Source organism: Poecile atricapillus, chromosome 20, assembly GCF_030490865.1.
Source record: "Poecile atricapillus isolate bPoeAtr1 chromosome 20, bPoeAtr1.hap1, whole genome shotgun sequence".
NCBI lineage: Eukaryota > Metazoa > Chordata > Aves > Passeriformes > Paridae > Poecile > Poecile atricapillus.
Window position 1 is genome coordinate 3,312,007 of NC_081268.1, and position 21,202 is coordinate 3,333,208.

At 57.2% G+C, this 21,202-nt stretch overlaps 1 protein-coding gene across 2 annotated transcripts in view; it reads right to left on the reverse strand.

The window, feature by feature from the left end:
• NOTCH1 (notch receptor 1) overlaps positions 1–20,645 on the reverse strand; it is a 42,845-nt gene extending 22,200 nt beyond the window's left edge. For both annotated transcript variants that reach the window (XM_058853976.1, XM_058853975.1), the window contains exons 1-4: positions 20,431–20,645; positions 18,644–18,725; positions 2,018–2,280; positions 994–1,332 (exon numbers count right to left, since the gene is read on the reverse strand). In XM_058853976.1, the coding sequence (XP_058709959.1) occupies positions 994–1,332; positions 2,018–2,280; positions 18,644–18,725; positions 20,431–20,488 (742 nt within the window). In that variant the 5' untranslated portion in view covers positions 20,489–20,645. The remainder of the gene's footprint in view (positions 1–993; positions 1,333–2,017; positions 2,281–18,643; positions 18,726–20,430) is intronic.
• Positions 20,646–21,202: the final 557 nt, after the last annotated feature.

Sequence of the window (21,202 nt, forward strand, 5' to 3'; positions counted from 1 at the left end):
GCTGCAGGGAGGGAAGCGGGAGCTCCCCATGGCAGTGCAGAGCAGAGAAGCCACCCAACCCTCATCCTGCTCTGGCCACTGCTGGGCTATGGCTGAGCAGAGGATCAAACCAACGCCACAAGAGACTCCTCAGGCAGCGCAGTGCTGCCCACAGCTTCCTTCCCTGGGACAGGGTGGGTGCATCCCCTCCACATCTGCCAGAGCTGGCCAGTGTGGCTGGCTCAGGTGAGGAGCAGCACTCATCCCAGGAAACACAACCTGGTCTGTCAGTGGCTCAGGGCTGAAACTCCAGTTTCATTTCTCCGGCTGACCCAGGGATGGGGGGAGCGTGGAGCTGCTCAGTCCCTTCTGCTCCCTGCCCTTACTGCACCTCAGACCCACTGTCTGAGGGCAGAAGTGAAAGGGCTTGCTGAGGTCAGGGGGCCCTTTCACAGCTGCTGTTCTTCTCTAGGGTTTGCAGGGTGCCAAGCTCCCTTCCAGGGTGGTGAGCTCCTTTTCAGGGTGCTGGACTCCCAGGGCAGCCCCCACCAGGCCCCTGCACAGGAGCTCTCCATGCCAGAGGCTGCAATCCTGGGCTGCTCCAGAGCTTGCCAGAGGGAGCAGCAGTGAGCAGAGAGGGTCTTCCTTCCCCAGCTCCATTAGCACTCGGAAACTTTCCAAAATAGCTATTCCGGGCTAATTATTCCATTCTGGAAGTGGATTAAGCTAAAGCGGAAAAAGGCACTCTTATTCTGGAATATGAGCATCCGCACAGGGGCCTCTGCTCAAACTGTTGTTTTGGAAGAGCTATTTTGGTGAAGCACAAAGTATATAAAGCCCCCAGATGAACTCTCCTCCTTGGCCATCGCTGCCCAACCTCTTCCCTAAAGCACACAGCACAGCGAGCCCACAGCCACAGGGTTTTGCCCCTCCAAGAGCCACAACCTGCAGGAAATTCAGGCACCACTCATTTAGAATGAACCAAGGTGCTGCCCCATGCCTTTTCCTCCCTACCTGGCAGGCAGGTGCAGTCGTAGGTGGTGTCCCCGATCTGGCGGCAGGTGCCCCCGTTCTGGCAGGGCGAGGGGTTGCAGGGCACGTAGAGGTGCTCGCAGTTCTGCCCGGTGTAGGCTGGCTTGCAGGAGCACTGGTAGGTGCCCACCTCGTTGGTGCAGCTGCCCCCGTTCTTGCAGACGGGCGGGGAGATGTTGCACTCGTTGACGTCCTGCTTGCAGTTGGCGCCGTGGAAGCCGGCGGTGCAGCGGCAGATGTAGTGGGCTTCGAAGGGCACGCACTGGCCCCCGTTGGCACAGGGGTTGGAGGCACAGGGGTCGGCCTGCTGGCAGGTTTTACCTGGAGGAGGCAGGGAGGGAGGGAGGGTGAGGATGCAAACAGCAGCTCAGCTCTTGGTGGCAGTGATTACACCGGGGTGCAGATCTGGATCTGGTTGAAACTGATTCCCACCCTGTGCAGGAGGATCATGGTTCACAGAATTCACAGAATCATTGGCTTGGAAGAGACCTCCAAGATCATCAAGCCCAACCCATGCCCTGACACCTCAACTAAACCATGGCACCCAGTGACACATCCAGTCTTTTTTTGAACACATCCAGGGATGGTGACTCCACCACCTCCCCGGGCAGGCCATTCCAGTACTTTATTATTCATTCAGTGAAAATTTTTTCACTATATCCAACCTATATTTCCCTTAGCACAGCCTGAGATTGTGTCCTCTCGTTCTGTCAGTGGCTGCCTGGTGAAAGAGGCCAACCTCACCTGCCTACAACCACCTTTCAGGAGCTGTAGAGAGTGATAAGGTCACCTCTGAGTCTCCTTTTCTCCAGGCTGAACAACCCCAGCTCCCTCAGTCACTCCTCACAGGTCTTGTGTTCCCTCAGCAGCAATCCACCCGCCCCCCATCAGGTTTGCAGACCACCCTCCCCACCTCTCTGAAGACAAAATCAGAGGCAGCTCTCCACCCACGGCGCTAACCCCTGTGGGAGGCCATCCCTCCCCAGGCAGGGATGCCACCCCTCACCTGACCAGCCGGGTGGGCAGCGGCACTTGTACTCGCTGAGCGTCAGCAGGTCGCAGGTGCCGCCGTTGCGGCAGGGGTTGCTGAGGCACACGTTGTCGCGGGGCGTCAGGCACAGCTCGTCGGTGAAGCCCAGGCGGCAGGCGCAGGTGTAATCCACGGTGCTGCCGCGCACCACCGGCGTGCAGGTGCCCGCGTTCTTGCAGGGGGAGCTCAGGCAGGGGTTGGGCAGCTGGCACCGCTCGCCCACGTAGGCACCGCTACACCTGGCAGGGGCGAGACACGCCGTCAGTGGGATGGCCCCGAGTGGCCGGAGGGCACCGGGCGCCCCAGGGAGCGGCAGCCCGGCACGTCGGGTTTGGCAGCGGCGAGGCTCTGCCCTGGCTGCTCCGGGCTGGGAAGGGGAAGATGAAAGAGGTGCTGGGAACAAAGGCGTCCCCTTGGAGGGGCCTGTGCTGACTTGCACAACCGCAGCGCTGACATCCTGCAGCTCATCGCAGGGAGATTCTTCTCCCTCCCCTCCCCGCTGAAGGGGAAATCGAGGCACATGGGACATATGGTGGGGGGCAAGAGGAGCATCCCCACACCCACACCAAATCCAGGGGCCAGGCAGCATGGGGACAGCCCTGCTCCCTGCCTGTCCCTGCCCACGCTGGAGTCTCTGCTTCTCCAGGGCTATTTTTATCCTCCCTCCATCCTCAATCACTCAAACACAATTAAGCAGGATCTCAGCACTGGCTGGCAACAGGTGGGACAAGTTCCTGCTCCTTGCAGTCAGCTGAGAGCTTCCCCAAAGCCAAACCCTGCCCAAGAAGGGTGAATTACCCTGGCTGCTGCACCCCTCTGTGTGAGGCCTTGGGAAAAGAACCCCTGATGCCACCACCAGCTTCACCATCTGTCACCATCGGCCACCTGGGCTGGAGCAGGACTGGAGCTGGCACCAGGGATATGCCCTGAGGGCAAATCCCACCAGCCATCCTGGTGGGCCTGGGCAGGATGTGTGGCAGGCAGAACCCTGCAGAGGGGGGAAGATGAGGATGGAGCAAAGCTGTGCACCTGACACAAAAAAATCCCAGGGATGAGGCACAAACCCTCCTGCGTGGCATCTCCTGTATCCCATCTGCAACAACAATGCCACCACAGGTTCTGTCCCCAGCCAGCTCTGCTCACATTACAGCTCTTCCAAAGAGCTTCCAAAGATGTTCTGTCCTGGCTGTGCTGTGCTGAGCAGCCACGGTGAGCAGGGCATGGGAGGAGTGAGCTGGTGCTGGCATGTGCTGTCCCACACCACCACAGCAATGCCACCACAGGGTGCACCACGCTCAGCTCATGGGCTTCTACCCAAGGCCTTGAGAGCACAAATAAATCTGGGATCCTGCATGGCCAGGAGCTTGGGGTAAGGCAACCCCAGCTGGAGGTGATGGGTGGGGAAGGTGACAGCACCTGGGCACTGGGGGACTGTGGTCCCCACGGTGCTGTGGCAGGTCAGGCTCAGGGCACCACGAGCTCACACCTGTTGCCATCAGATCTGGTGGGACATCGCATTCCTGAGCCTCCTGCACGGCCTCCAAGGCTCCTGTGGCAAGGGGGTGAGCGGGGGGGGTCCCAGAGGATGCTGCAGAGCACAGCAGTCACCTGTAACCCCCAAAACAAGCCCGTGGGGCTCCTCTGGTGAAGCACAACCAGCAAACCCCACCCTCAGCCACCCCAGCCTGGAGCCACAGCACTTTCCCGGCGACAAGACCACGTTTCATCCCCGCTCCCCCTCTCCTCCTCTTCCCCTACTTTTTTTTTTTTCCCCATTTTTTTTTTTTTTTTTTAACCCAATTCTGATTTCATTGTTGGGGATTGTGTGAGAATTTGTCAGGATTCGGAGACATTTTGAGTTAATGAGACGGCATTATCCAGGCCAAATGAAAAAGAAAATGTGTATAATAATAAATCAGGGCATCTGCTCGGCACACAAAGGGCGGCGGGGAGCAGGTGTGCATCCTAATGAGGCACAGCAGCTGCCGGCGCCCGCGGACGGTGCCCGGCTCGCCGGCGGCTCCGAGCCCCGGGCGCCGCGGCCGCGGGGAGACGGCGCTTCTGGGTGGCTGCGCGGGGGAATGCGGAGCTTGGGGCCGCCTGAGAAGGGCTCTTTGTGCGGGGCCGGGCACAGGCACAGGGACAGGAGCAGGCACAGGCACAGGCACGCCGCTCGGCTGTGCAGTCATCTGGCAAAACCCCCGTGCGCGCCTCCCGTGCGCGCCCCCGCAGCGCCGCGCACGCTTTGGATCTTAAAACAATCCCCCCGAGAGACGGCGGAGCGGCACGGCAGCCTCCGGTGGGAGGGAACGGCGGAAAAAAAAAAAAAAAAAAAAAAAAAAAAAGAGGAATAAGGAGAGAAAAAAAAAAAAAATAATTTGATGCTGGACAAAGAGCTCCGGTGGCAGCGCGGGAAGCGCTGAGCGCGGTGGTGACGCCCCGGGACAGGGACACGATGCTGGGGGACCAGGAGGGGATTTCGGCATCCCAGGCCAAGGCAGGAGGCCAGCAGGGCTCTCGGGAATTGGGGTTCCTGCGCAGTGAGGTCGGGGAGAGGGGCACACAGCCCAACACCCTCCCACCCAATTAGTTTTCAGAGCGATTGCAGCGCAGGCAAGTGGGGGTTTGAACACATGGATGGGAAAGCAAAGTAAATCCCCGCCTGAATCTGGGCATGGTTATTAGCCAGGAGGTTAATTAGTGATTGGAAGGAGAACCCTGAGGGACAGGGAAGCCCCTGCCTGAAGGCACAGGGCGGGCTGGGGTCACTGGCAGTGCCTGGGTTGGGGGCTGCCTCACACCTGGCTGGGCTGCTCAGGTGCTTTCCAGGCTCGTGCTTCAGGAAACCCCTCAAGTTTCACGGAGTGGTAGATTATTTTAAAATTAATTTCTATTTGCTTGTGTTAAGAGCTGATTTATGGCCACAATCAGCTCCAGAGGGGAGGAGAGTGCAGCAGATGGCAGGGAAGAGTTCAGCTTGGAAGGGCTGAGATGGGCACATGTGGGCCAACAAGACCAGGGTACACTCATGCTCCATATTTCTCCTCCCAGAAAGGGACATTTCCAGCAAATCTTCAGGAAAAAAGCAACACAGCACAGGCACTTTTCCAATCCATCAGTCACTGCTCTAACCCTAGGAGGAGTTTCTATCATGCCACGTGGGGCTGTGCAGCACAGACCCTCTGTATCTGCCCAACAACTCCCACCCTCACACACCCACTGCACACACTGGCTCCCAGTACAGGGAACCTCCTAAATCTTTCCATGATTTCTAAGTCATCTTGGTTTCTTTGTGCCCAGGATATCCTCCTCCCTCACACCTGGCAGCTTCCACACCGCTCCTGCATCTCCTGTAGATGCTTCAGCACAGAAGGAGGCTGTTCAGGTCTGAGACAGGCAGGGAGGAGCACATTCTCAGCTATGGATGAAGCCACAGGATGAATTTCACTGTTCCCTCACAGGTCCTGGAGCTCACTCACACAGAGACTGGAGCTGCATTTCAAAGCCCAGCGACCTCAGCAGATTCAGAGAGTCCTGGCTGCAGAGGAAAGCCTGGAGACAAGTCTCGCATGCAAAGCAAGAGATCAAAAACCAGGTGAAGAATCAGGGCAATCAAAGTTGTAGTTATTTTTCAACTTTTCCAGGTCTGGAAAGGCTGGATTCAGCAGAGCTAAGTTCAACTCCCAGCTATGCTACAACCTCACCATGCAGCCACCTATTTCTCCAGGGACTAAAAAACCTCTCCTAAAGCTCAGCCCAGGGAGCTGAGCTTTATTTTCTGTAGAAAACATGAGGTGGTGTCAGGGATTCCAGGTGAGCAGACGTGGAGGATGCGACATCCCCGCGGGCTCAGCCAGGTGAAGATCACCCTGTGGTTTTTCCTTTGGCATTTCCCAAGCCAGGGCTACCCAAACCAACCCCCAAGCAGCTCATGGAAATTAGCATAGGAGACATTAAAGCTCAGCTTTAATTACAGATCTATGTGTTGGCAGAGGACAGGGCGGGTGCTGCAGGATCAAAACAGCTCAGGAGAGCCATTAGAAAGCGGCTTTGGGGCAGTGAAATGTGGCCAAGCCGCCCCAGGTCCTGAGGAGCCTCTGTGAAAGCCTCAGTTAGGCCGGTGTGGTCACAGTCCCAGCTCCAGGCATGACGAGCACCCTGCTCCCAAACCAGGCAGGAATGGCTAAAAATACCAGTGTGTCTCCCTCACTGTTTCCGTTGACTCATTAACGTGCTGACGAGGCATCAAATGCTCCATATTAGCCACTGAAGGAGGGTGACGGCATCCCATCCCCATCCCCATCCCCATCCCCATCCCCATCCCCATCTCCATCCCCATCCCCATCCCCATCCCCATCGCCATCCCCATCCCAATCCCATCCCATCCCCATCCCCATCCCCATCGCCATCGCCATCGCCATCGCCATCCCCATCCCCATCCCCATCGCCATCCCCATCCCCATCCCATCCCCATCCCAGTGGTGGCCAAGCCCTGCTCCAACACACACTGCTCCCTCTCCCAGCAGCCAATCTCACAAGTCTGCACTTCTGGGGTGTGTCCCACCAAGGGAGCAGGCAGGGCAGGGGGCAGCAGCCAGTCCCCACCCCTGTGGATGAGGGTGCTCCTTGCAGGGGTGAGCACACTGATTTACACCCTGCTGTCTGGGGCTGCCGGCCATCCCCGTGGCTTTTTTTGTTTCCGGGGGTCAGGCAGAGGCTGGGAGCTGGATTCCCACAGCACCAGGCTGGGATGTGTCTTTCCCCTCGGAATGAGCATCCGAGTGCAAACTGTGGTGAGGGGGGACACGATTAATAATGCACTGAGCTGCCGGCCCATAAATCTGCATGATTCATGGCCAGTGTGAAGGGTGATGGAGAAGGCCTTGTCCAAGGTCAGACAGCAGTCCCTGGGGACAGCCTGGGAACAGCAACAGCGGCCCCAAATTCCCACTCTGCTCCCAGCACCAAGCCTGGGCCAAATCTGGATCTGCTCAGCACGGGCACGTGCATTTGTTGTGTCTGCTGCACATCCTTAAGGAGTTACAACCAGTGGCCCAACACTGCAGCTATTCCAGCAAGGCTCCAGGAGAGCTCAGCAGATCAGATAACCAAAAGCATCAATGAGCTGCAGGAGTATCAGAGCCAAGGAGTGCCGCTGCTGTCTCAGCTCTGCACCTCTGCTTGCTGGGCTGCCGCAGCCTGCAGCACCTCTGGCCCCAGCAGCCGTGCTGGCAGAGCTGGGGTGCCCATCCCAGCCCCCCCAGCCTGTGGTTTCAGCTGTGGGTGCCCCCCGTGTGGCTCTGGTGCTGCCAGCCCTTTGTTTGCTCTGTCTCTGCTCAGGGCGCTCAAGGCTTTTCCTCCAACCCACCAGCAACAGGTTTTGTCCGTCCGCAGCAATGCGGGCACTGAAAGCATCCCGAGGCAGATGTTTCTGCGACCTCTGACCCAAGGCTAATGTTTTCCTTTCTGCACTAAGCTGCCATCTGCCACGGCCGGCACAGATGACACCCGGGCGCTGCCGCAGCCCCGCACGGCGGCACGGGGGCTTTGTTCAAACTGGGGATGTACAGCCCTGCACAAGCGCAGCCCGGGGCACGGCGTGTCTCAGGGGTGCTGGCTGCACGGGGGCTGTCCTGCATCTGGGGGCTCACCTGCAGCACCCCTCAGCTCACAGCACCCTCTGCTCTCCTGCCTGGCTGCGGCGCGTCCTCCCAGGGGACCCCGAGACCGTGGCAGGGCTGGAGGTAAAACCACTCTGGGATTAAAATGTACCAAAATCCCAACAAGCAAAGTGGAAAGCAGGTGTAAACTGGAGCACATGCACAGGCTGTCCCTCAGGCCCATCCTATGGAGGGGGGAAGGTTTAGGGGGCAGCCCCACACTGCAGGAAGGGACAGGGGGCTGGTGGGGAGCCCCATCCTGGCCCCACATCCAGGCTGCCTCTTATCTGCTCTGCTATCACCTAACCTCTTCCTCACCCTCAGCTGCTGGAAGCACAGAGGGCCTTGCTTTTTTTTCCCCAAGGTATGAGCAGCGTGGGAAAGCTGAGCAGAGCAGGCTCAGGTCTTCAGCACCATTTTGGGGGCACTTGAGACTAACGGGACCAGGACACTCCCTGGTGCTGGGTGTAGGGTCTCTCACCATGGGGAGAGGCCCCACTCCAACAGGCTGGGCTGGGGGATGCCATTCCCTGCCCTGTACGTGGCACCTGTGGCTCGGAACAGCCACCTCAGACGAGCCTCAGAGTCTCAGGCAGAGCCACCCCAGCACAGAGAAGGTTCAGGACCACAACTGTGACCTTGAGCAGTGCAGAGGGTCCCCCTGAGGGACTTCACACCCCCAGAGCCCCATGCAGCAGCAAATGTGCTGCGTGACCTGGGGGTGGCTGTGCCAGCGTGGTCGGGACCCCATGGAGCGAAGCAAGTGCTGAACGTGAGCAGGACACTCAGATTTCACATGTTTGCTGGCAACAGCTGAGAGAAGGAGAAACAACCCGCAGCAGAGCCTCCCTTAGCTGCACAACAACCCAGAGCCACCGCAGGTGGCACAAGCGGTGACACGGCCCTACCCTACCCCACACCTCTGGGGGTAACCAACGGGAACCAGAACCTCCTGCCCCACACCTTCCCCTGCACCCCAGCAGCTGCACAGCCCGGGCAGCAGGGAGCCTGCTTTCCATCAGGCAGCCACACATGAGAGTCACCTTTCCAGTTGTGCCGGTGGCTCCCTGCCTGGCACAGCCTGGGAGCAACAGCCCAGCTTTCTCCTGCAGTTACACCCTTCCCCGTAAGACACGTTTGCTCGCTGCCAGCCCAGGGAACCCTGGCTCCAGTGTGACCAGAGGAAAGGCCAGTGCTTGGGGATATGTCTCCATGTCCCTGAGAGAAGAAACCTGCTTCTTACTCCATCTTACTCTGTTCATTCTCATTCCACTGCCTCCCCAAGGATCCCTTCTGTGGTGCATGGAGCAACAGGTGCCTTTTGCGGTCTCCAGGATGGCTTCCTGCCTTGGAAACATCCTGCTGACACAGGAGCACACTCTGGAGCCAGAGGAAGGCAGGGAGGTCTGGAAAACGATCCTGCTGGGGAATGAGAGCTCAGGACCCTGCTCTCTGCCCCCACCTGCTCGCCTAGCATCACCAGGAGCACAGAGAAGGGAAATGCATGCAGGGAGACGAGCGATACTTTTGGATGCTGCCCTGAGCTCCCTGGAGCACATGGGGCTGTGGGTGCTCCCTGTTCCCTGGCAGGCAGGGGCTGGGGGGCTGCTTGAGCCCCCTCTGGCAGTGGGCACAGCCAGGCTCACCACACCTCACCTGCAGCTTTGCTCGGCAGCTCCTGGCACGTGTGGCTGTTAAGAAACCAAAGGCTTCAGCACAGCTCCCAGGAGAGCCAGGGCATGAAGGCAGAGCCACCCAGCTGCCCTCACCCATGTGGGGCACCCCAGCTGGGTGATGCACCCCAAAGCTCCCCCAGCACCTGCACAGCCCCACAGAAACCTCACAGCCACGACGGAGCTCCCAGGACCAAAACCCAGCGCAAGACCTAAGTGTGGTTTTTTAAGAAGTCTCATCCAGGTCCTGCTTTATTAAACACTCTGGGACACCAGCCTGGGAAAAAAGCAGAGTTTCACACAGGGAGGTGGTTGGCAAAGCAGCAGGTTACTCCAAGTGACATCAGGTTAATAAAGCAAGAGCAGATCTCCATTCTTGTTTAATTAAAAAAGCAAACTGCAATCCCAAGTCTTTGATGTGTTTTTTTTTTTGGTTTTTTTTCTTGTTCCATTTCATTTTTGACCTAGCCCAAGTCATCTAATTGAGATTTTAAGATCCAGACTTTCATCTGGAGAGAAACTAAAGGAATTCCCAAAGCTGGATATACTCGTGGACAGGAGTGGGGAAAAAACATGCTAGAGCCCTGCTCCTTCTATGAGGGAAAAAAAATGGCTTTGTTTCTTAAGCAGACATTAGTCAGGACAGTTTGGGAATCAAAGTTCCCATTGTAATGAAAAACAATATAATCCCATTACTAAGCAGAGTGGCCAGGCTATTCACGGGTGGTAACTGGCTACCTGGGAAGGAGCTGCCTTTCAATGGAGCTTCATTCACAACAAACATGAAAGATGTCGAAGGAAGAGCCCAAGACAAAACTCGACTCATTCCCACCCTCAACAATGGCTGCTATGAAATATTTGTTTTCCCCAGTCGATGTTTTTTATATCCTCTGCCGGTGGAAAGCTGCACAGCCCCATTGTTTGTGGGAGCCGAGCTCACTCTGCTCAGCCTGGCCCCTGCTCCTTCTCTTGCAGGAGCCCATTTATGGGGTGACCACAAAGGATGTGCTTCCAGCAGAGGAATCCCCAGGGAACACAGCCTGGGCTGAGGCTGGCACATGGTCCCATCACCCACCCGTGTGACTTTCCTGGGGCAGGTCCCCCAAACCCCCCAGTGCCCATCAGACACTGGAATGGCACCCAGCCCCTGTGGCACCTGAGAACACTCCCTGCAACTGCTCATTGCTTTTGCCCTCTAAAAATGTTTTATTCCTTAAGCCAGCAGAAGAAAGTTAGAATTCGGGGGAAATAAGGAATTTCTACCTGCACAGGCTGCCTGCCAGCCCAGCATTGCTGGTGCCTGAGGTCACTCTCCCCTCCCCACCCCTTTTGGGGTAACTGCTGGACCCAGCACTTGCTCTGGACCCAGCACTTGCTGCCCAGGCAGGTTAAATTCACTCTGCTGTGCTCTCAGAGCTCTGGCACACACACACAGCTCCAGTGTCACCATCTCACTAAGTGATGATGGACTCCTTCTTTTTTCCCCTTTCCCCCTCAAACCAAGTTCTGGCTAAACATTGCTCTGCCCCAGAGCCAAATATGGAAAACTCCCACTCGTGACCCCACCATCCCACTCATCTAATCCTGAACTTAAAACCTACGATTAGGATCTAACAGCCACCAAAAGTTTAAACAAGCTAAATTTAGCCCTGATATTTATAAACAAGGAGGAGAGGGGGGTTTTGCAGAGCGCACGGGTGCCCCGTGGCACAAAGCCAACCAAAAGCCAGAGAAATTCCTGCCGGGAATGTTTCAGTGGGATGAGGAGTGGGCAAAGGTGGCAATGGCCAGACAGGGATGGATCCAGCTCCCCTCGGCCTCACAGCCATGGAGCTGCTGGTCTCCCTTTGCGAGCAAAACTCCCAAAAAACAGCGATTAGCCACAAAACTCCTGCCCATTTGGAAACCATGTGTAAAGCACCCGAGAGCAGGCGGGTATCAGCTCCTGGGATCTGTATCCCGGGATTTCTGCTGCTGCCGGGTTTAACCAAGGAAACGAAGAGAGAGGGAGGGAAGCCTCTGCCTCCGACACCTTTTGCGGGCAGAAATCCCTGTGTCAACATGACGCCCTCGCCGAGGGAGAGGGGACAATGGTGACGGCTGTGCCCTCCGGCCGCAGCCCGCATTCCTGCCCCCCTCCCCTGGAAACCCCCCTTTTGTGGGGAGCAGCAGGCCCTGTGAAAGGGCCGTCTGTCGCCCTGCCTTTTGACTTGCAGGTCTGTGTCTAACATTTTAATAGGGGCTGGGGGCCGGGGACAGCCCCCCCTCCTCCCGGGCTGCTCCTCCGTGGGGTCACTCTCCCAGCCCGCCCCAAAGCTCCCAGGGGACAGCCACATTCCTCCACCTGCTCCAGAGGAGCCATCCCATGGCTTAACCAGCCAGGAGTGCCTTTGGGAGGGTCCCGTCCTGCTCAGGGATGCTCCAGTGGGGAGGGAGTGCTGGGAACATGCTCTCCATCCATGGCTGCTCATTGACAGCAGAAAATTCCTTAAGATAAACCACGGGATGCTCACAAATGCTCGACCCCCCGGCAGTGATGCCAGCAGGGACCCTTGGGGTCCCCATCACCCTGCTGACATGGGACAGAGCAGCTGACAAAGCCAAAAGCCACAGTGCCAAAGGCTCCTCTCCGTGCTCCTCCTGGGGACAGGTGTGACAAGCACAGGGAGCATCACACCACACCACAAAGGATGAGCAGGAATTGGCAGCAGGATGCCAAACTCAGTCCTGACAAGAGACCAGAGGGCTGTAGAAGCAAACAAAAGCAAAGACAGAAGCAAAAAACCAGAAAAAACAAAAAAAAGAAAAAAAACCCAAAAAACCAGAAGCAAAACTGGCACTGCCACCCTCAGCCACGGGGACTTTAAATCAAGGCCAAAGCAACAGGTTGCCCTGCCCTGGGTGCCCCTGTGGCACCCAGCCCTGCCAGCCCACCACCACCAGGCCACTTGCCTGCAGGGTGCCCCTTCTATAAAATAAGGGCAGCGTTATAGCATCATTAAAACTTAATAAATCCATTTCCCATATAAATACCATTAAATTCAGGTTTTGGGGAAGGGAATTAGGGCGAAAACTTGTTAAAAGAAAATGACTTCGGCGCAAATAAATTTTTGCAACTTGACTGAGCATGAAAGTTTCCCATTAAAATGCGACTCGGCTCCCTTTGCTGGAAATGTGCAAGGGCCTAATAACCATGGCCTAAACATTAACAGTTTAACTGGCTTTTCCAATATTAACTCCAGGCTGCCATGGGGGGAAGGGGAGGACGTGATGGGTGAGAGCTTAAAGCAGACATTAATTACTGCTGTGCGAGGGAGGCACACCCCGAGCTTCTCACCAGCATCCTGCTCCCAGGGCACAGACTGGGATTTTGGGCTTGCTCTGTGCAGGGCCAAGAGCTGCACTCAATGATCCTTGTTGGTCCTTTCCAGCTCAGGGTGTTCTGTGATGTTATGATTCCCAACAGAAATGATTTTGGGTATGGCTGGCTTTAAGCACAGCACGAATTCTGCTGCACGAGGTGGTAGGCACGAGCTGGAACTCAATGATCATTGTAGGCTCCTTCCAACTGAAAATATTCTTTTTGGGGGCAGAGCTCCCCATATAGCCCAGCCAAACACCTCAGAGAGGTTTTATTCCTGCATCTCTCACACCAAGCACTGCATTTACCAATGGGAACCTCCAGCATCATTGGGGTGCCCAAAGGAGCTGTGGCTACCCCATCCCTGAAAGTGTCCAAGGTAGCTTGCACAGGGTTTGGAGCAACCTGGGCTAGTGGAAGCTGTCCCTGCCCATGGCAGGGGGTGGAACAAGATCTTTAAGGTCCTTTCCAACTCTAACTATTCCACAGTTCCATGATCACCCTATTAACCACCAGGAATTGAGATATGTAGAAACCCCAACACCATCCTGTACCACAGACCCTGCCCATGGGGGACCTGCCAGCACGAGGAGGTGACAGGAGAGGACCTGAACCACCAGACATGCACGAGAGGAAGGCAGACTCCAGATGTGGGTGTCCAGGTGTGAACAGGCACCATCACAGCTGGCCAGATGCTCAGCTGGAAGCAGCACTGAGCTGCTCCACCAGCAAGACCCAGGTTTTAAACACTGGGGAGTTCCCAGGTGGGCATCTCTAATGTCCTGGGGAGCATCCTGGTGTGATGACTTCCCAACATCACACACAGGAGCTCTGCTATTAAGTCCAGTCAGCAGGGCCTGACCCTCACACCTCTCTGCTCCTGGGTGCCTCCACAGTCAGATACCCAAGAATCAAAAATCCAGCGTTCCTGTCCTTATTCCAGACCTCTGGCTGCAGTAAATCCGGGCTCATGAGGGCACCATGCAGCAAGGCAGCATCAGGGACTGATGGGATTTGGGCACAGCTGCTGGGATGGGTGGATGCAGCACCATCCTTCAGGCATGGGGCTCAGCACCACGTGCCATGGGCATGAAATCACCATCTGGGAAGAAACTGGAATCATCAAAATCATCCAAAAAGCTCTCACTGCTGCAGACTGCTGATCTTTCTAACCCTGAACACAAAGCAGAGCTGCAGGAATAGCCCAGCTTGGGGAATAGTGAGTGAGCAGCCCAAGAGCCCCTCGGTGCTGCCCCATCCCAGGAAGCAGAAGGAGCCTGGCAGGTTCTCAAGGATGGATGTACACAGCCCTGAGTGGAGCAGGACACCCTGAACACCTTTCTGGCCACTGGGAAGGAGACAGGACTCAACCAAGACCCCAGAGCAGGTCAGCTTTCCCAGGGGGGTTTAAGTTATATCCCAGAGGCTCTTCCACTCTGTGGCCCCAACACATGGTGCAAAACCTTCACCTGGCAGCTCACTAACCACAGAGAAGTCTCCATCCAGATCCAGAGCTCACCAGCTCTCCCTAAGTGCACCCCGGGGCTACTCCCTCGTTAAACACGCTGATGCTCTATAAATTTCACATTCCACTCATGTACACACGCCCGCCACCACTTGGGACACCAACCAACATGAGCAAAACGAGGGTCACCACACCTCCAGGCCTGGAAAAAGCAGGTTAATTTCCAAACAATGTTATTTTAAAACTTGCTAACTGCCTCCTGATTATGTTGTCTGAGCCCTTAATTGGTGAATAGCCTGGTCTTGCAGTGACTTATACGTGTCACCCTCATGCTACATACAATAAACCATAAGAGCCTGGGAGGCGAGGCCAGGTGTGAGGGATCAGCTGGAACAAATGGACATGTTGTGGCTGCCAGCAGGAAGGGAGGCAGCCAGTCAGGTGTTGAGGTGGAAGAGATTTTGGTGGAATAAAACATCCCCAATACCACGGAGTGAGTGACCTCCAGCCCCAGAGAGCAGAGCCCCGTGTGCTGCTTCACACCACGAGACCATGGAAATTGAAGATGCCCCTGCTCATTGCAGGTGGCTTTGAAAGGCCCTTTCTGACCCAAACCATTCTGAATATCTGTGGGGGAACAGCCCTGCTGAACTGAGGTGATGAACACCACTGATCCCCTCTGCATCCCCCCATCTCTCCTGCTTCATCTCTGAGCTGGGGGTGCTGCTGAGGGACCTACAGAGGTATCTCCTCTCAATCATGTCCCATGCTCGTCACACAGGACATCCTCTGGCCACCACAGTATCCAAGCCATGAGAAAAACCAAGCAAAACTCAGCCCAAGCAATAAAATCCCAAGGACAAAGAGCAGGAGTGAGTGAGACCACCCGAGACAATTGAAAACCATCGAGACACCTTGCAGAGAGCAGAGATACAAAGAGACTCTTCCAGACAAGAGCTGAAACCCCCACTGCTGTCCCAAAGACCTCAGCAGCTGGGCTTCAGTTTCTCTTCCACTGGAATCCACAACAGGTGACACTCTGGTATTTTTAATCTCCCCTCTTACCCATTTCCACCTTGTTCTTTCCGAGAATGAGATCAGACTCGAAAGAGCCATCAAGAGTTCTCAACATGGCTGAATCACTGCTCGTCTACTTCTTTAAGAGCTTCCTCTGGCTGATTGTTCAACACTCCACCCTCTTCCTCTCCAGCACCGAGACTGCATTTTTTCTTTGTTATTATTTCATGGAAATAACGTTGGTTTAAAGCACATGAGAAAAACCAAACCAGAAGGAAACTTCCGCCCTGTACAATGAGATAACAATGACTGAGCAGCTGAATAACTTGAAGGGCACAGAAACTCGCGGGGCTCACATCACTCCTCTGCCTTCCTGGTTGTCTCCTGAAAGAGTTTTGAGCTAAAATAATCACCTCTTCCCGCTACGGTCCCCCTCAGAATGTTTCTTCCCATGTTTCTGGCCCGCTGCCCGTGGAAGCTGGTGGTGGCAACGGGCACCAGCTCAGGAGCCACTGCCCTGGCTGAACGACAGCGCTGCGCTGATTCATAAACAGAGGAAGTACTTTAGCAAACCGACTTTTCCCCCTTTGCTGCACAATCCCAGTGATTAATTTAACTTATTCTTTCCCTCCACCGTCTCTTTTGCGTCTCTGAGCAAGAGGAGAACGCAGGCACTGCTCCTCTGGCTTTAATGGTGAGAGGCTGGTGGAACAGGGCTGGAAGCTCAGCCCTCTTTCAATGCCATCTGCTTTTAACTAGCGGAGCAAGGGAGGTCCTGGGAATAAATGTCACATGGCACAGGGAGCTAAAATCAGCCCGACTCATTTGCAGGGATGCCAGTCAAAACTAGGGTTATCCAACAGTCTAATTAGGAGCTATCACTAGAAGTCAAAAACAATCTCTTGGAAAAACCTTCTCATTTAGTCTGGGAAAATGCCTTAGTCCAAGGAAAGTGCCTTTTCTGGAATGCCACAGCTCCCCTGTGCCACAGAACTCACGCCAAGCCCCGCAGCAGCCACCAACTCCAGCCTGGACCTTTTAAAGCTCCAGATCTGGGACAAAAACACCCAGAGCCTTCAGCTGGGGTCTGTGCAAGACTCACAAAACTGCTGCTGCTCTTCCTGCGCTGAAAGACCCGGATGACCCTGCCAAGATGGAAAGCAGCTCCAAAGGAACTTAATTAGGGCGCTTCTGTCTCAATCCCTCCAATCCAATTCTTGATCCCCTCCATTCAATTAAAGCCCTGCGTGCTCTGCACCTCCTGGCAAAGGGACAAGCAAGGTAAGGCACCTGGAGCTTTACAAACTACCCCTGTAAAATAATAAAAGGCAGAGAAAGCTCCTGGTCTCGCACCGGTGGTTCCCTTTCCGCAGCAGGGCTGATAACCTGGGGTTGGAGTTATCAGAGTCAGCTCTGTCCCGGGACACTCGTCCTCTGGAGCAGCGTCCCCCTCGTACGCTATTTATTTCACTCCACTTTCTAATTGGATTTGTGGGGGCAGCACAAAGGGGCTTTATGGCCAAACTTTGTTAAGTGCCAGGCCGAGCAGAGATGTGGCCAGCAGCCAAAATGGTGCATTTCACGCAGGCGCCAAAGGGCAGTGCCAAGCTTTTCTGCGTCTGGTATCTTGTGCTCTTGGCTCTGCTTTGTTTAAGAAGCTTGGAAGCAAAGCTCCTCGTCAAGAGATATTCAAACAAAGCGAAAAAAACAGGATTTTGCGAGTTCCTATCAGGTAACTTGGGAAGTTGCACCTCCTTCAGTCTGGCTGTACCTCCAATATCTGCCCCCATCGCCCTGCAGAGGACAAGAGCTTTAACACCCCCAGAGCACACACCTTGTGCTCCTGCAAAAATAACACACACACTCCCAAAGCATCTGCAGCCAAGAGAGAAGTGGTTATTCACAGCCAGCAACCAAGAACTTCTTTAAAGTTAACTTTTTCTCTTAAAAAAAACCCAACCCACCCCGAGCCTACTTTGGAGGCTTCTCCAAATAGAGCTCGCACACATCAGATCTAATTAGATTCCATCACCATCTGCACATGAAATGTAAATCAGGAGTTGCAGAGACTTAAGAAAAAAAGGAAAGAATGACCACAAGGAAAAGGAGGGGTGTAAGGTTGGGGAGGGGGTGGAGGGTTGGGCATTCTGGGAAGCCATACATGATTAGTCACACAGCATTAATCTGCCTCCCTTAACAATAGCTGCCGAATTTCGACCGAATCCCAGCTGTCGCTCTTTGAATGAAAGAAAACAAGATTTAGAGCGTCAAGCGTTGGTAAGGGCTTCTGTGCAAAAAAAAGTGGCGTGCATTCATTAGTGCCTCACAAAGGGACCCAGCCTTTGTCCATTAAATTGCTCATGTGCCTGATTGATTTGCTGATTTATTTGCACCAAAGGGTTGGGGGGCTCAGCTTGGAGAAGGGGGTGGGAGGTGCCCGGCTACTGGGCAGAGTAACGGCACCCAGGCGGATTTGCAGAAAAGCAACACACATTGTCAAGGGAAACTGCCATTCAACAGGTTGGGATTGGAAATGCCTTCAGGTTCCTCCGCCGAGGACTTCCTATTTGGAAATTTGGGGTGGGTGGGAACGTCTCCCCGCCTGCTCGCAGTTCAGGCCATGTTCAACAGGCAGAGGGGAAATCTGGCCGGGAAACAGAGCCTTGCCCATTCACATTTCTTTTATGGAATAGTTTTTAAAAGGGAGCTGGAGTCTTATTCATTTCTCTTGGTTATTGTTCCCTGGGAGCCTGGAGTGAATCGGCCATCGCTGCGGTGGGTCGGTTGGTCCTTCAAAGAGTCCCAACGCTTTACACATCCGTTTCCCCACAATCAGCTTGGAGAAAGCCCCGGCCTGGGTGCCAGGTCCCACCAGGAACGCCAGACCACAGCTTGGCACCATCACTGGCAGGGCTGCAGGAGGAGGTGCCCTGCTCGCCTGGCGATGCCTCATCGGCCCATGGACACCACTGGGGCAGCTCCAGCAGCCAGAGCCATGCCATGGAACTTCTCTCAGGTGTTTATTGGAGATGTACTGGTCACCTAGTGTGCAAGGGACTAAAAGGCAATGCTCTGGGGCCAGGAGGGAGTAGCTGGAAAACAGACAGACAGAAAGCCTCCCTCCCCACCCGACGGTCCAAGGAGCGCTGGGGGCTGGCCCTACCTCCTGCTCCATCAGCAGGGCAGTCTGCATAGCCTAACACCAGCAAAACATGGCCCTTTGCCCATGTTTTTCCACCCAGCCAGGAACAAAGCCTGATCCTGCCAAACTCGCGGTGACTCCTACACAAGCAGGTTATTCTTGCCACTCAAGGAAAGAAAACGCATCTTGCCCTATTAAATCCAGAGCCTTCAAAGCAAAGTCAACATGCATGTCAATAACTTTGGTCGGGGGAGATGAAAATCCTCTGGCTGCTCCATACTTACTGGCACACCTCGGTCCCGTTGGGAAAAGTTTCACACTTGCCCCCGTTGAGGCAGGATTCGGCAAGCTGCGAGCACCGTAAACCTGCAAACAGAGGGACAGTGTTAGCCACAGCTCAGGGCCCTGGTGGCAGCAGGGGGGCTGCATCCCCTGGTGTCACCTGGGCTGGGGACAGGCTTGCTGAGACCCCCAGACTCCCTGTGCCTGCACAGCCTGCTGAGGTGGGGTCCAGCACCCGGCAGCTCTCACCCGCAGGGTGATGGACGGGGCAGGGACTGTGTGGCCCCTGCGCTGAGAGGCTCACCTAAAAATAAACCCAGGGTGGGTTTGAGGGTAGGCTGTGCCTGCTCCTCCAGCAGGAGGGCTGACAGAGATAAACCCCAGATCAGGCCCTTGATTGACAAATGCCATTTGGGAAAAAACATCCAGCCTGGGGCCCGTAAGTTACCATGAGCTCGGTAACGAAATGAGTCGCCCGTCACAACTTGCTATGAGTAAAGGTTTCATCGTCTGGCCCTCAGAGCCAAATTCTGCAGAGTTACCACAGCAACTCGCTGAAAGTACCAGAATCGCTTCCGATTTCCACCCCGGCTCGCTCTTCCCCTTCTCTGCCCGCTCGCTCTTCACGGTAACTGGTTCAGCGACACGCGTGTGCAGCCGGGGCAGTTTCACATCGAGCGGCTGCAGCTCCGCACCGCCACAGCCCGGATCCTGCCCCGGGGGTGCCGAGCCCGGGGACACCGCTGGGGCTCCGTGTCCCACGGCAGATGGACTGGGCTGCTGGGGACCACTCCAGCGGGCTGCTGGGGACCGCTCCGGCCGGGAAAAACTTTCTGCAACTTCGCCTCCGACGGCTCCCAGCCCTGCTGTGGGAGCAGCACCGCTGCCTTCGCTCCCCAAAATCCTCTCAGGGCTTTCCGGAGGGGGCTACTAGCTCGGTCCTGGGGCAGGGGGGCACTGAAGGGTCCCGACCCCCGGGGATGGGCTGCCCCCAACTCCGTCCCTCACCCCTTTAGGGCCGCTCTTTTCCCGTGCCCCGACCCGCTGCCCCCGACGGTCGCGCAGCGCTTTGCGGCGAAGCACCCGGATCCGCCCCGGAGGGGGGGCCCGGGGGGGCCCCGCGGGGCCCCGACTTTCAAGAAACAGGAAACCGAGAAAAATTTGCAAAACGGTCAAAAGCTCTCGCAGAACAGCAGCAGGAGCGCGGCCGCCCTGCGCGCCCCTCCGCCGGGCCGAGCCCCGGCTCCCCCGGCACCGAGCTCCGCTCCCCCCGACGGCAGCGAGCGCCGCTCCCCGCGGCAGCCCCGGGCACCGAGCTCCGGCTCCCGCTGGCCCCGAGCGCCTCCATCGGGGCACCAGCTCCGAACCCGCCGCGGGCTCAGCCGCACTCCCCCGCTCCGGTCCGGCCCCGGCTCCCCCGAGCTCCGGCCACCCCCGCGGGGCTCAGCCCCGCTCTCCCAACACGGTTCCGGTCCCGGTTCTCCCGCTGGCGGCGAGCTCGGGCTCTCTCGCAAGAGCCGAGCCCGGTCCCGGCGCATCCCGCGGCAGCGAGCCCCGGTTCCCGCGAGGACCCCGAGCCCCGCACCCCCCCGAGGGCGCCGCGCTCCGGTCCCGCCGCAGGAGCCGAGTCCCGCTTCCCACGGGAACCTCCCGGCCCGGACCCCCCGACGGCGCCGGGTTCCGGTGCCCGCCGTGCCCCGCTGGGCTCCGGTGCCCGCCGCGCCCGGCCCCGCTCCCGGCAAACTTCCTGCGGGGCGGCCGGTGCGGGGCCCGTGGCGGCGGCCCTCACCTCGCGTCAGGGCGGGCAGCAGGAGCACCAGGAGGCCGGGCGCCAGGAGCCGCTCCATCCCGCTCTGCTCCCGCCGCTCACAGCCGCATAGATCCGCGGGGCCTCGGCCGAGCCGAGCCGAGCCGGTGCCGGTGCCTGTGCGGGTCCGCGCCGCCCCGCCGGGAGCCCCAAACACAGCGCGCCCGAGCGCAGCGACTCCGAACGCGGCGCCTCCCGCGGCTGCCCAGCCCCGGCGGGCCGGGCCGGGCGGCGGGGGGCGGGACGGGCCGGTGCGGGGCGGGCCGGGAGCCACGGGACGGGAGGGGATGGGACGGGACGGGCGAGACGCTCCTCCCTGCCCAGCCCGGGGGGCCGCCGCTGGGAGCCCCCTGCCCGCCACAGAGGGTTGTGGAGTGGGACGCGAGTGGGGCTGGGGGTCCGCGCAGCCCCTACGGGAAGCCCCCGGGGCAGCCGCGTCCCTCCGTGCAGCCACCGGACACGGCCGGTGCAGCCCCCGCATGCAGGCACGGATGCAGCGGGTGCAGCTCCTTCTGTCCGTGCAGCCACCGCACACCCCCGGGCAGCCTCCCCCTGCAGTGCCCCAAACTCCGCAGGGCAGCCCCCATTCCCAGTGCGGCTCCAGCACAGCTCTCACGTGCAGCCACTACAGAGCCCCAGCACAGTTCTAGACACCTCCATGCAGCCCCACAGGCAGCCCTGCATTTCTCTAGTGCAGCTCTGGACACCTCCAGTTCAGCCCCCACCCCAGGACTGGTGCAGCCCCCACCATGCA